The sequence below is a fragment of the Pararge aegeria genome, chromosome 2, assembly GCF_905163445.1.
Source record: "Pararge aegeria chromosome 2, ilParAegt1.1, whole genome shotgun sequence".
Lineage (NCBI taxonomy): Eukaryota > Metazoa > Arthropoda > Insecta > Lepidoptera > Nymphalidae > Pararge > Pararge aegeria.
Window position 1 is genome coordinate 17,112,768 of NC_053181.1, and position 14,300 is coordinate 17,127,067.

Here is a 14,300-nt window from a genome sequence, read left to right on the forward strand (position 1 = left end):
ATATATTTAGGGGATCACAAGTTACGTTTTCAACATCATCGTTTTTGACGGCCGACTGGCGCAGTGGGCAGCGACACTTTTTTTTTTTTGTCGTGGTGGAAAAGCTTTATGGCTACCTCTGTCCTTTTGGGCAGGACAGAGGTTATGTGGGACTCGTTTACCCGAACTAAAAACCACCACGGCATGTCCCTCTTGTTGGCTTTATTGGCTGTTCGGGGAACCCGTTGTATACTTCCCAGACAAAGTGGGCAGCGACCCTGCTTTCTGAGTCCAAGGCCGTGGGTTCGATACCCACAACTGGAAAATATTTATGTGATAAACATGAATGTTTTTCAGTGTCTGGGTGTTTATCTGTATATTATAAGTATTTATGTATATTATTCATAAAAATATTCATCAGTCATCTTAGTACCCATAACACAAGCTACGCTTACTTTGGGGCTAGATGGCGATGTGTGTATTGTCGTAGTATATTCATTTATTTATTTATTTATTTATCATCATTATCTACTGCTTATTATCGTCCCACTGCACTGCACTAGTCTCGTTGCATGTTTGAGAGCATAGACCCACCACACTACTCCAATGCAGATTTGTGGGCTTTAACAAGTATTATCACGATAATAACCGGATCGACGGTTTAACGTGCTCTCCGAAAAACGAGGGTGGTCAAGAATGGTTAGAAAAACTAAAATGTTGACTATAGTATTATACTAACTTCATGGTGTCGGTTTTTTGTGACGGTGTGCGCGCGAATCTTAAAAATTTACTCTCACTATTTTTCCCTAACGCGCCAAAAGAAGTATAACTTCAATAATATGAGGAACTCATTCAATGTTACTTTTTATACCGATTTATGAAATATTATTGAGTTATGTTTTAGGTACATAAAAATATGTAGCTTTGTTTTTAACTCACATCAATCATCATCATATTCAATTACTTAGTCAGTCTCTTTCTTGATACTCGAAAGTGGTAAAGCTTACCTTCTCCTAATCCACTTCAAAGGTAGCTCTTTAAAATGTAGCTTACTCAATGTTAGTCCAAGTCAACTTATCTAGCCTTGTTCGAATCTAGGTTCCTGTATATTTTACAAGCTTGCTTTAATTGGACTCCGGTTTGATTGCATTGATTGCTGATTTATACGAATGTTTTGAATTAGGGCCGTATGTTTGGAATTTATATAAGATTATGTATATTTTAAAAATGCTTTACGAAATCTTACATGGAAATCTTCTTTCCAGAAATTCTGAGTCTTAGAGTAGTGGCTTTGCTTCTACTCCTAGCTTTAAAGAGCTTACTTGGCACAACAACAATTTAAAAATTATTCATTGTAAAGTCAATATCTCCTGAGGATGCTCCGGTTTCGGAGCGAAACTTGCGTAGATCTGTTTGGTGTGGAGTATGAGGATTATAAATCACACCGTACAGATTCCCCTGCTTTTCGCGGAGTATAGCAAATTAAGCTTAATTTACATAATAGCTTACTTGGCCGCCAATCTCGGCTATAATCACTAAAATGTGATAATAGAAACTGACAAAACGCATCGGAGTTTAGGCCCTAAACTACTCTCTTGTCTGAGAATTAATAACTTGAAAGTTATTTACTCTCAGACTAATTAAGAGATAAAATTGGATAGAATCGAATGACCTTGAACCCCTACGTCCTTAGATTATATCCAGTTTGAAATTTAGTAAAGTAAGAACCGTCAATGGTTTACCGAAATACCTATATCTGGCGATTATAAATTATCAATTTGCGTTATTTATTTATTTATTTATTTATAAACTAACTCATATAAAGCTAGATTGAGGTTTAAAAGAGGTTTTGTGGACCGATTGTGGTGGGAGTATTATTTGTTTAGCGCCAAAATTAGAGAATAGCATGAAAAAGGACACAGCGTGCACAAGGACAACATAACATATCTCCAATTCTCCTAAATATTTCTTCCAAGAGCCCTCGATTTAGTAACTTTCAAACCGAGTTTCGTTTCGTTCGTAACACATGTTTTCGCTTAGTACTAAAAATAGAGAAAAGAAAGAAATGGATGTGACAAAACAATCCTACCTCATTCCGTCGAATCCGTCGTCTGAACCGTTGATAGTGAGTACAGGCGCACGTGCGTACGCTTTCGCCACCCGCCGGTTCTTTTCGAAAACTATAACCTTTGCCCAGATCTCGTCGTCTATCTGCGTCCATTTGTCTAGCACTTCCTGTATGTGTTCCTGTGGGCAATATAAGCATATAATTAGTAGTATTATTCGTAGGCAACTATTTTTGATGTCTTTGGATCAACGATCGAAAAAAGGTTTCATTTTAATTTGATTTTAAAAAACTCTTAGCAACTTAGCTTAGCTTTAATGCTATTAGAAAAAAAACAAAAAAATGTTGATGTCTTCATTTTTTTGTTTTTTTTCTAATAGCGTTTTAAAAGTTGAGAAGTTATTATGTCCTATACTAGAATAACAGACGATGTTGAACAACGGTGGGGGGTGTGGAAATTCAGACAAAAGATTTATGTCCATCCGTGGAAGCTCGACGTCGGAATTTTATTTCTCTAAAGAAGATCAGCATGTGTTTATTTATAAAAATAACTTAGTCCTTTTATGGCCGAATCTAATGAGATAACTACATAAAATAAATAACACGAATTTTAACCATCTCAAATCTACACAAAAGCAAACAATCCCAAAACGCATTTTTACAGCTCAAATTATCTTTCAATCTGTTCACTCAAAAGGACTTTGCTCGGTTACAAAATGGTCCACTCCAAAACAACCTTGTTTTGTGGCGAGGTGTTCTTTTTATGTTTTTATGGAAGATTACCACAGTTTAGACATAATCCCGATGTGGCAAGTCTTGGCTCTTGCAGACGACATACTGGCGTAACGTCATGCTCTAGTAATTTTGCCAACATTGATCATAAATAGTAAAATTCGAGGTTGTTAAAACATGGCCCCTGTAGTTTTACTACATTAAATAAAAAGTTGCGTATTATTTAAATCATTATTATACCTACTCGGTATGTATATTAAACAGGACGAACAAAAAAAAAAACAAAAACTGTTTTGGTGATCACAATAACTTCCGATGGGACAATAACAATTTCTCAGTACCATCTAGTAGTAACAAAGTTATGTTCTTTTTTAGCTCGGGACCTCGGAGATCACGTTTTAAGCCTTGGCTGTATTACATATCTTTAAAGCCTTATCTGAATATGAAAGCGTCTGAAAGCGGGTCTAAGATCTTAATACGCCTAATTCTTCTATGACCATGGAGAAAAACTCACTACAGCTATAACAATGTTCAGTAAAAGAACTTCAATATAGATATATTTGAGATGTGCACTTTATGTTTTCCATTTTTGTGTTACGTGCCTCTTAGCTTTTTAAACCATTTAATTTCACTGTGAGATGGTGGTAACAGAAAAACCCGGCTAAGTTTGTTATGGGCTCTTGTTAGACCAGGCCGCGTTTGGAACCCTCCTAGATTCAGTTTTAATTTAATGAATGTAGTTATCACCATCATCTCCCAATAATGGTAATAATATAAGTATTAAAGTTTCATAAATGCCTGAAAAGGTCTACATGAATAAAACCAAAGAATTAAGAACATACAGAATCCTCATTCAACCATTATTGTATGATTTGTATGCAGTGCATTGTGTCCAAACAGTGAAAACGGCCCGCACACGTTTCACTTTACACCCGCGGAATGGTGCTAGCTCACAAACTTTTTATCATTTTCCCATTTTTTAGTAACCGTTTAGAACATAAGAGGTAAAATAATTACTTCTGACTACTAAATGGTATGGAGTGACTAACCTTTTATTCGAGAAACAACTCTAAAGTTGAGTAGTTTTTGATGCCATGCCTAATTCTATGTCTCCACCATTGATACGCCTATAAATAAAACCCACGAATAGCTTTATTTTTCGAATCGTGCAAACTACGATACGGTATATAAAGTTCCTCGTTCCTTAAAATAAAGCAAACGCATAATCATAATTATGTAAATTACCAATCCGATTATTCAATTGTTTCTCGCAGTAATTACTTAAACGGTTATTTGTCTCGTTTTCGCTCGCAGACCGTCGAAGAGCTTCGCTTTCGATTTTATACAGCTATCATACAGCTGTACGTTATATGAAAGTGGCTCTTGATTGCTGTTATTATATTATGTTACTACAAAAAAATCTTACTTGACGACTGGTTGTATCGGTTTTTTCGTATTATATACTTGTATTCCGGCAGTTTGTTTTGATGTTACTTTTGGCATTTATTAGATTTTGACATAAGCTTTTATCAGTGGATCATTAATTCTGGTGACCTTCTTGTGACATTTCATTGGTTTAGCGTTGTTTTTATTAAAACCCTTTGCAATAATTTAGATAGTTGTTTAAAGGCTTTTAAACGAGGTATTTTAGAAACTTCGGTCACCAGAATTGGTTTTTTAAATTCGTTTAATGAATTCCTGATAGTTAACGACACGCTGCCGCAACACGTTGCTCTCACTCGATACTCGATGGTGTGTCTTAATACCTCGCATTGATGATTATTTTTTTGAGTTCTCAACCTATTAAAGTCATACTACTGAGCACAGGTCTTCTTCTCAAAGTAGAGAGGGATTTAGAACTGAGTTTCAAAGCGTGTGAGCGGGATTCTAAAAGGTATAATCACATGACACATTACACAATCACATCACATGTTAGGGATAGTAGCAGAGTCTAACAGCACGTGCTCTCTTAAGAACGGCGGCGGACCGTGCCAATTTCTTAACTGGTACCTGATACTCAAAATTTCTTGACCACGAAATATAACCATCTGACCAATAGAATAACCAAGCAGTTATTTTCTTCGGTTTTCTTTAATTCTCTACTAAATAGAAGACTAATGTACCTAACATGAGAAAAAGTCGCCGTGTAGATATATTGAAATAGATACCAATGTTTGAATATTTGTATGTAGTTAATTGATAGTCTGAATTAGGTGGAATATAGCTACACAGTCCTAATGCCTTAACTAGTACTTAAATTGTATAAGCCCTGCTACAAATGGCACAGCTATATCACTGACATAGGTAACTAATTGAAGACACTTTCTCTCTATCATGTGTTGAATCAACTTCATTAGGATCGCGCTTCAGTCATCTCACATTGACATCTACATTATTATGTTATTATGTTCTATACATATAATAACTGAAGGAAATAAAAGGGGTTTGTTTGTTGCAAACAAGAGATATAAAGAAATTAGAATTTCATTTTCAAAACTAATCGATGGCCCATTTCCATGCAGCCTTAAGTCAAAAAGTAGGTTATCTCGAAATGCACGCGTAGAGTCAATTAAATTATTTTTAGTTATTTACTTCACTGGCCCAAATTAAGTGATTCAGAGTTTTAGAGTAGAGTATGGTCTATATGAACCTAGTAAAGGTTGTACATGTAAAGTAATCTCCTAACCAGCTTAATTTTTACTTGTTGCTGTATAGAACTAAACTATTATTCTAAATTTGAATTTATTAATAAAGACAAGTAGTGCACCAGTAGAAAAAAAAAATCGTGATCCAGTAATATACAGAAAGCTTTTGTTCTGAGAAATACAGGAAGAAATGAGAATCAACCTTCATTATGAGAGAAACTAACTCATGTTTGGTCTTATGAAAGTCTTAGGCCGCAGACATTCATAACCCTTGGTAGAAAAGCAAACATATCAGCTGATTAAGCGTATGAATAGGTTCTTATAAAATGCCATCAGATTTCAGTATCAACTTACATTTAACTTTCTTTTTTTTATCAAAAGATGCGCAAAGGTGACATATTTTTTTTTATTGCCAAACTGGTTAGCCAGTTTGTTGGCGAGTTAGCGCTCGTCTATATACATCTAAAACCACTTAAAGCTAGAAAATAATAAAAAACGATATCTAGTAAATCTTACTCCTAATTAGTAATTTTAAACATTATTAAAGATTTAAAAAAAACGTGTGCTCTTATGTACACGCGTTAGAAGTTATACTTCTTTGGCGTAACAAGATAAAGATCTTTTCAAAAAAAATATTTTTCTCCTTGTTCTACGTTTGTAGAAAAAACGACACTACCAATCTAGTCGACATTATCTAGTTATCTCAGTATCAGACAAACAAATTTCACTCAACATTAAAATTTAAGATTTTATTTAAAAAACTAAATGTTGACTATAGCTTACTTCAGGGTGTCGGTCTTTTGTGACGGTTTGCGCACGCATCGTCAAAAATTACTCTTACAATTTTTCCCTAACTTCCAAAAAGAAGTATAACTTCAAAAATATATATATATATATATATACACATATATATAAATATTTTTCTTTATTCTTTATATATATATATATATATACACTAGCGGATCCCAGCGCCATCTTTCGGGCTGATTTGTGAATCTAAACCATCCAGGGATCCACCCAAACGCATACCAAAAAATTCATTCCAATCGGTCCAGCCGTCTAGGAGGAGTTCAGTGACATACACACGCACACAAGAAATATATAAGTAAAGATATATATAAACATATATATATATATACATATATATATAAATAGGCTAAAACAAATAACTACTCAAGGCTTATAAAACAATGAAGAAATTAAAAGGATTTTTGTAGGACCTGTCATACGCAAAGCTGTGGTTATAAGATAGTTCATAAGCATTTTCGCTAATGTGTCTTGCTATCTGCAATCTACTGCATTGTGACGGGTACGCCATCTGTACGCTATTCGTGAATAAAGCTCGTTAGTGTCAGAGCTGAGGTTTTGTATTTATTCGTACTGAATCTGTCATGCTTGATCATTGGCCTGATTTATGGGTATCGCTTTTTACGCGAGCTCTATATAGGCTCTTAATAAACTGTTTCTGCTATTGACTGATGTCTATCGGCTTTGAATACGCGATTAAGGTTGCTATACCCAAGTAGCACCTACAAAGCGATGTAAAGAAGTGTAAGGATTTTGTTCTGATTGATATATATGATGATTCGTTTTAGTAGTAGTGGAGTTTTTTGTGACAGAGCTTGTCCGGGGAAGTACTGTCGCCTTGCTTATTTCTGCCGCTAAGCAGCATTGTTACAATGCTGTGTGCTGGTCTAAAGGGCGTCGTTGCTGGTTTAATTACAGGCACATGACACCTCAAATGACGAGTGACGCTTCAAACTGATGGACAGATGGCGGCATGTTGCAGGATGTGCTCCTATCATACCCTGTGAAGTGTTGGTCTCTTTTTTTTTGCCGATGGTTTTCTATTTACCATCAGGTGGGCCATATGCTTGGTTGGTCAATTATTACTATAAAAAAAATACTATAAAAAAGGGTTGATAAATAGCAAGAAGCAGTATGAAAATTCCATAAAGCGTGATACGTTTCATCATTCGATAGATATTATTGAGAAAAAATACAGCACTCAGTCACGTATGAATGCTTGATATTAAAAATGTAACACCAAGGCCTACTAACCACAAGCCAGTAACACTTTGATTTGTTAATAATTCATAACATATAGTAAGTAAATACATTAAATCAACTAGGCCTTATTGATTTATGTAACATTATGAGAAAACCGCGACTTGTGGGTATTATTACCGTTTTCTGAAAATTTTTTTCAAGTTTGTAATCATTTTTCTTTCAAGTATGTAATGATTTTTGACTTAATATTACCAAGGCCTTCAAGATTATTTGCACCGACTTTCATATGTCGCTGCTTTTCTTTATAGTGACATTTTTCACTATAGAGCAACAAGTCTTATCACATTATTTGGAAAATATTGTGCAAAGATACCAACTTATGGTTATTTTATAGATAAAATTTCACTCCGTATTTAAAAATATTTATATAAAAGAAACTCATTTTTATGTTGTGCCTGCATTATAAAAAAGTTTTTTGATTTACCAAAGTCGTCTATCTATAGTTAAATGGTCCGTAGAAATAACACAATAATAGCCTTAGTATTTTTTAGTAAGTAATAAGTATGGGCCATGAGAAGGCTCAGAGTCGCACGGCGGGCGATGGAGACATCTATGCTCGGAGTTAGAGTTAAGTACCAGAGTTACCGAAATAGCCCAACGAGTCGCGAAGCTGAACTGGCAATGGGTGGGGAACATAGCTCGGAGAAAGGATAAGGGTTGGGGTCCCAAGGTGCTTGAATGGCAGCCTCGCACTGGTAAGGGCAGGAACCTCGAAGAGGTGGATAGACGACATTGACGTCGTAGGGGTCTGATTGACCCAAGTGGCACAAAATTATGAAGACCTATGTCCACCCGTGGCCGGCTATGGTCGATATGATGATGTTGATGAAGTTATATGTTAATACATATAACAAGAATGTAATTTTAATAACAAATCATATCCGCTCTGGCATACGTCTCATATATGTGAGTGACAATTAAAGTTGCAATCTTAGTCAGTTTTAGAATTAGCGCGCTTATTTCGTAACAGTGGATGTTAATAATATTGTTATTACTAGTTGTTGCCCGCGACTTCGTCTGCGTTTGATTTTGTTTTTTGATGTGGCATTAAATTAAGTTGAAGTTTTTAAAAAAATTTAAGTATTCAGTATCGCTAATCCTTAAATGAGGGGTTTGCTGCTGTCCGCTGAGGAGTTCTTCCCTCTATCTCCAATCTCAGTTTGGGCAAAATTAAACACATATTATAACCTCTATAGTATAAAAAAAAAATTTAAATCGGTTATAATTTGTCGGAGTTATGGTGTAAAATCGTCAAACACTCATCCCCTCTCCCAAAGGAACCGACCATAATGTCGGGATAAAAGTATCCTATATTACTTCTAACACTTCCAAGAATATGAGTACAAAGTTTCATGAGGATTGGTTTAGTAGTTTTTGCGTGAAAGCGTAACAAACAAACTTACATTGACATTTATAATATTAGTAAGAATAAGGAAGTAAGGATTAATATTTTTTCATTATGTAATTCTTAACTAGCAAACACAAGTAACTTCGTTCGCGTATAATTTATAAGTTAGATTAGAAAGTTAATTTTTCCCATACTAACTTTGATACTAAGGTTGACTGACAAATTAATATTATACTAATTTATATGTTCAACGAATTAGTTTGGCCATCCAAAGGGGCAATGCTGCCAGCATCTTGGGAACTGTGCCTCGCTACGGTGGTTTCGAGGACGTTTTAGATTTTATTTAGTTTTTAAATAGTTTATTTTAGTTTATAGTTATGTATTAATAAAAATAATATTTAAAAAAAAAAAAAAAAAATTATATGTGGAATATCGATAGAAGCGGGTGGACTTCGACTACACTACCGGGGGTAGTTTTTCTAAGTTATGTGCGTTTTAAGCAATTAAAATGTAATTTGCAACAACAAAACAACGGCAAAGGAAAACTTCGTGAGGAAACCTGCATGCCTGAGACCATCTCCATCACCATAACGTTCTCAAAGGTGTGTGAAGTCTACACTTCCGCACTGGGCCAGCGTGGTGGACTACGTCCTTGATGAATGTGAAGTAGTATATACTTTAGCGCCTGGTATATCGGAACGGTGCCCATGATGTTTAATAAATTAACATTTGTAACATAGATATAATTGTGTATATAGCTTGATTTTCATCGGAGCAGCGGGTGCTCTTTTAATCGGACGATTTTAGTTCGCATTTAGTTTTAGGTAATTTTTAAACCGAGAAAATAAAAGCCACGAATTTTTCAGACCGTGACAAATGCGAACCGAAATATCAGCTATTATCAAATAAAGTAGTCATAAATAATCACATGCTCGTAGTATAAAATTGGCTTTATTGACAAAATTATTGCATATCATAAGTGCATTCTTTGTTACCTACATCGTTTTTTATTAAACCTATTAGTATTGATCCCAAAAAGACAAGCAAAATCTCTGATACATGTACAGGGCACTGATATCTGCTAAAAAGGACATCTTAATGGATTTTAAAGTAAAAAATATTGTATAAATGTGTTTACGTGTTTTAAGTGTTTATGGTATGGTATTTTAATTTAAGGAAGGTAAATTATCTAATTCAATAAAGTGTTGTAGTATATTATATTCGTAATGTGATGATAATTTTCGCACGACCTCAGTTGAGATTCACTTTTGAAACTTTGGCGAGATAAAGTGCATAATGCTTTAAGGACCCGATTGTTTATGTTTATATTGGTTTTATTTTTTATTGATATTGGTAACTTATAATATAAAATATAATAATTTTTCATTGTACAATAAAAATAGGTACGAGTTACATTATTTCTGTACAATAGGTATAACTTATACTATTCTTATAATTTACGTGGATATACAGAAATCAACTGTCCCTAAACTTGGTATACAGCTGTTTTTTTAAAACATACGACGATTACCAATAGCCTTTACTTCACTGCCGGACTAAAGGTGTTTCCCATTAGGATAGTTTGCTCATAATATGATGTTTATACTAGAATAAGACGCTGCTGCCCGTTCCAACATATTAGCTTGCTTGCATATAACGTGCTTCGTAACATATTAGTTAACTTGCTGTAGCATCGGAGTAGTTCCGCAGTGTTTTGTCACGCTCCGACATTTGCAAGTTGCTCTCAGTTGAAGTGTGACAAAAGCAGTTTGAAGAAGCGATTCGCTTTGATCGATAAATCATTTTGTTTTCAATATGTTTATTATTCTAAAATAAGTCTATTTATTTTGTGTTGTCGATATCTGGAATTATATACTACTTGCTGCTAAAATTCGAAAATTTGTTGGTTTGACTTTCTTTCCTGCAGCAACGGAGCAACTACGTGATTTTCTAATCATCATCATCATCATCTTGTCCACAAGACGTGCACTGCTGTAGATAGGTATTTCCTATACGGGATATTTTTATAGGCAAAAATTCGTGACCAAAAGTTTAAACCATGTATAAACCAGCCGTTCAAAAACACGATATCGCTTAGTCTGTCGCTGACAGTATTTGTACCTAAACAAGTGCATGTATAACTCTAACAATTTATAATGATGTGGGACAAGCATGACATTAAGAGAATAAAATAAAACGTGTGCCATATAAGGCAAGGACGTTAGAGGCAATTTATATAATTAATATAAGATTAAGTAAGCTTTCGGCATGCGGACTTTGTTTTGCAATCGAAAATTACCTATACCTAGTAGACAGAAAACGTTCATAGGTATCTATACTAATACCTATTTTCTACTAAAATATTACAAATGCGAAAGTGTGTTTTATTTTGTATTTAACGCAGCAAAGGCGTAAAGGATTTTTGCAAAGTTATAACTATTTTCTACTAAAATATTATAAATGCGTTTTTTTTTTACTTTGAATAGTTATAGGTACCTACCTTCTTTATGGGGCGATAAGTAAAATGATTGTAAGATACACATAATGATTGAAATACGTAACTTTTTTTTAACAAAATATGTAACACATTGGCATAAGGCAGTCTAAATCACTATAGTTTACATTAAAGACAACTATAGTATTTACTATAAAATAGTTTATTATTATTTTTTTAATATTTATTATATTATGTATTATTTTAATATGCACAACCTGCAGTCTGATATTCTTTTGTTTTCCTTATCCTAAGGTTGCCTGGAAGAGATAGCTACTAAGCCATAAGGCCGCCTTTTGTATGCTGCTTCTGTCTGGGTTTTTTTATTACATTTCTGTATTTTTTTTTGTTCAAATAAAGAAATAACATTTTACTAAGTATTTTTGAGTTGTCCGTTACTCTCTCAATTATCACCACGCTGACATACGGGATGGTGATCGCAGTAGAAGCACAGAGAATGCTGCGGCCCGTCGCCACGTATCTACTACGCCCGCGGGAAGAAGTGGGGTGGTAAAAAATGTATAACTGTATTCTGATCTGCCGCTACCACACCGCTCTTATCCTTGAATATTTTTATTCAGAATGCAGTAAAAAGCGTTCCTAAGTAATAACCATTCACCTGTTACTTCTTCAGAAGCTCAGTTTACTAAGAATAGAAAAGTTCACTTGTACATATATTTCTACACACCTGTTAGTACCTTCCGCATTCTTATAATGCACTTTTTCATCGTACAATTATAAACCTTAAATCGACACAGTAAAGTTGGATATTGTTTAGAGTAAGTTTCGAATGTTGCTCTACATAAGTAAACAGTTAAATGAAGGCCTTGCGGTCAAGTTTCCGTAATGTTCTTGTATTAGACTGGTCTATATGAAGAATGTAGGCTGTCAAGATGAATAAAAAGACAGCTTTTTAATAACCCCCGACGCAAAACAACGGGGTGTTATAAGTTTGACGTGCGTGTGTGTGTGTGTGAGAGTATATGTGTTTGATTGTGCGTGTGTGTGTGTCTCTCTGTCGTATCGTATTTCCTGATCGAAAGAACCGATTTTGATTTTGTTTTTTTGTTCGAAAGGGGAATTTGTCATGAGCGCTCTAAGCGAGTTTGATCAAAAATCGGTCCATGATCGCCGCCGCCACAAAATGACGAATTACAGAATTACAATTTTATCGATATGGGTATCAAATGAAATGTCTTGACTCACTAGTCTAGAACACTGTATTGAAAGAGTTTGACTAGTAGAACACTGTACTGAAAGGGTTTGACTAGTAGAACACTGTATTGAAAGGGTTTGACTAGTATAACACTGTATTGAAAGGGTTTGACTAGTAGAACCTTGTATTGAAAAGGTTTGACTAGAAGAACACTGTATTGAAAGGGTTTGACTAGTAGAACACTGTATTGAAAGGGTTTGACTAGTAGAAAACTGTATTGAAAGTTTGACTAGTAGAACACTTTATTGAAAGGGTTTGACTAGTAGAAAACTGTATTGAAAGTTTGACTAGTAGAACACTTTATTGAAAGAGTTTAACTAGTAGAACACTGTATTGAAAGGGTTTGACTAGTATAACACTGTATTGAAAGGGTTTGACTAGTAGAACCTTGTATTGAAAGGGTTTGACTAGAAGAACACTGTATTGAAAGGGTTTGACTAGTAGAACACTGTATTGAAAGGGTTTGACTAGTAGAAAACTGTATTGAAAGTTTGACTAGTAGAACACTTTATTGAAAGAGTTTAACTAGTAGAACACTGTATTGAAAGGGTTTCACTAGAAGAACACTGTATTGAAAGTTTGACTAGTAGAACACTGTATTGAAAGTCAGGAGTTTGTTTAATTTTTAATTTTTTTAAAATTTAAAGTCTCAAGGCATAATATGGGATGTTTAATCTTTTTCATAGTAAATTCAAAAATATGTTTCACAGTTTTTACATTAATTAAAGCAACTGTGCACTAATACACATTTATAGTTGTTTTATTTCGACGTTTTATTGACTTCAAAACAAACTAATTAGCTATCACTCCTTAAAACTCGCAACCTTACTTGGTTTTTAAACTGATCGCCGACTACCGCAAGACTGTTGAAATCCTCCGCATCAAAAAACTAAACTTTCTTGAACACATCGTTTACGGCCGAACACAGATTCTCTATTACATTCCAATTATAACATGCTTATAACAACAATAAACTGTGATCCAAAATGACAGTTCGTGGGCCTATGAAGAGGTGTCTCGTTACGACTTGGATAGAAGCGGAATTTAATTTACGGAATTTTATCATATAGGTACACTGATAATACAAATTTTCTCATAATCCGTATATATTTTGTATAAAACAAACTTATATAGAATTACATAAAACCAAAAATATAAAAAAAAAACTAATTTATAAATTAAACCACTCATATTTTTTTTGCTGTTGCGGAATCAAGCATTTGAAGACATATTTTCGTCACAAAGTACATTCTGTGTACAGATTTGACTTCAAGCCTTATAGAATGAGGTGAAGCTTGCGACCTTTCGTACCTTAGCGGCTTATACAGATCTTGCGTCACGTATGGCAGTGTGTTATAAACTTTAAAAAGGTAATGAAAAAGGTGACATATAACATCCACTCCTTTGAATACCTCGTAACTATTGATTATATATTGATAGTTAAATGAGAATACATGATAAATTTTAGAAATTTGAATAGGTATTTGTCATACCTATATGGTGAACCGGATCTAGCCGACAAACTGTTGGTTTCACCAAATAATATAGGCATTTACCTTTATGGTGTCACCATCTTTACAGTAGCAGTTCGTTTATTTAAAAATAATTGAATCGGTAGATACCTTCACTATAAGTTTTTGCCCCACTGAATTGCTATCTCAACCTGGCAAGCTATTATGCAGGCTTTTTGGCTTGAACTATGAATTATTTAACCTGTAATCCGTACCAGTAATCGGTTACGGTTTCGTACC

At 34.4% G+C, this 14,300-nt stretch overlaps 1 protein-coding gene across 1 annotated transcript in view; it reads right to left on the reverse strand.

Moving 5' to 3' along the window:
• Positions 1-14,300, reverse strand: part of LOC120634756 — a 186,772-nt gene that overhangs the window by 92,064 nt on the left and 80,408 nt on the right. The window contains exon 3 of the mRNA XM_039905532.1: positions 2,069-2,226. Coding sequence (XP_039761466.1) covers positions 2,069-2,226 — 158 coding nt within the window. The remainder of the gene's footprint in view (positions 1-2,068; positions 2,227-14,300) is intronic.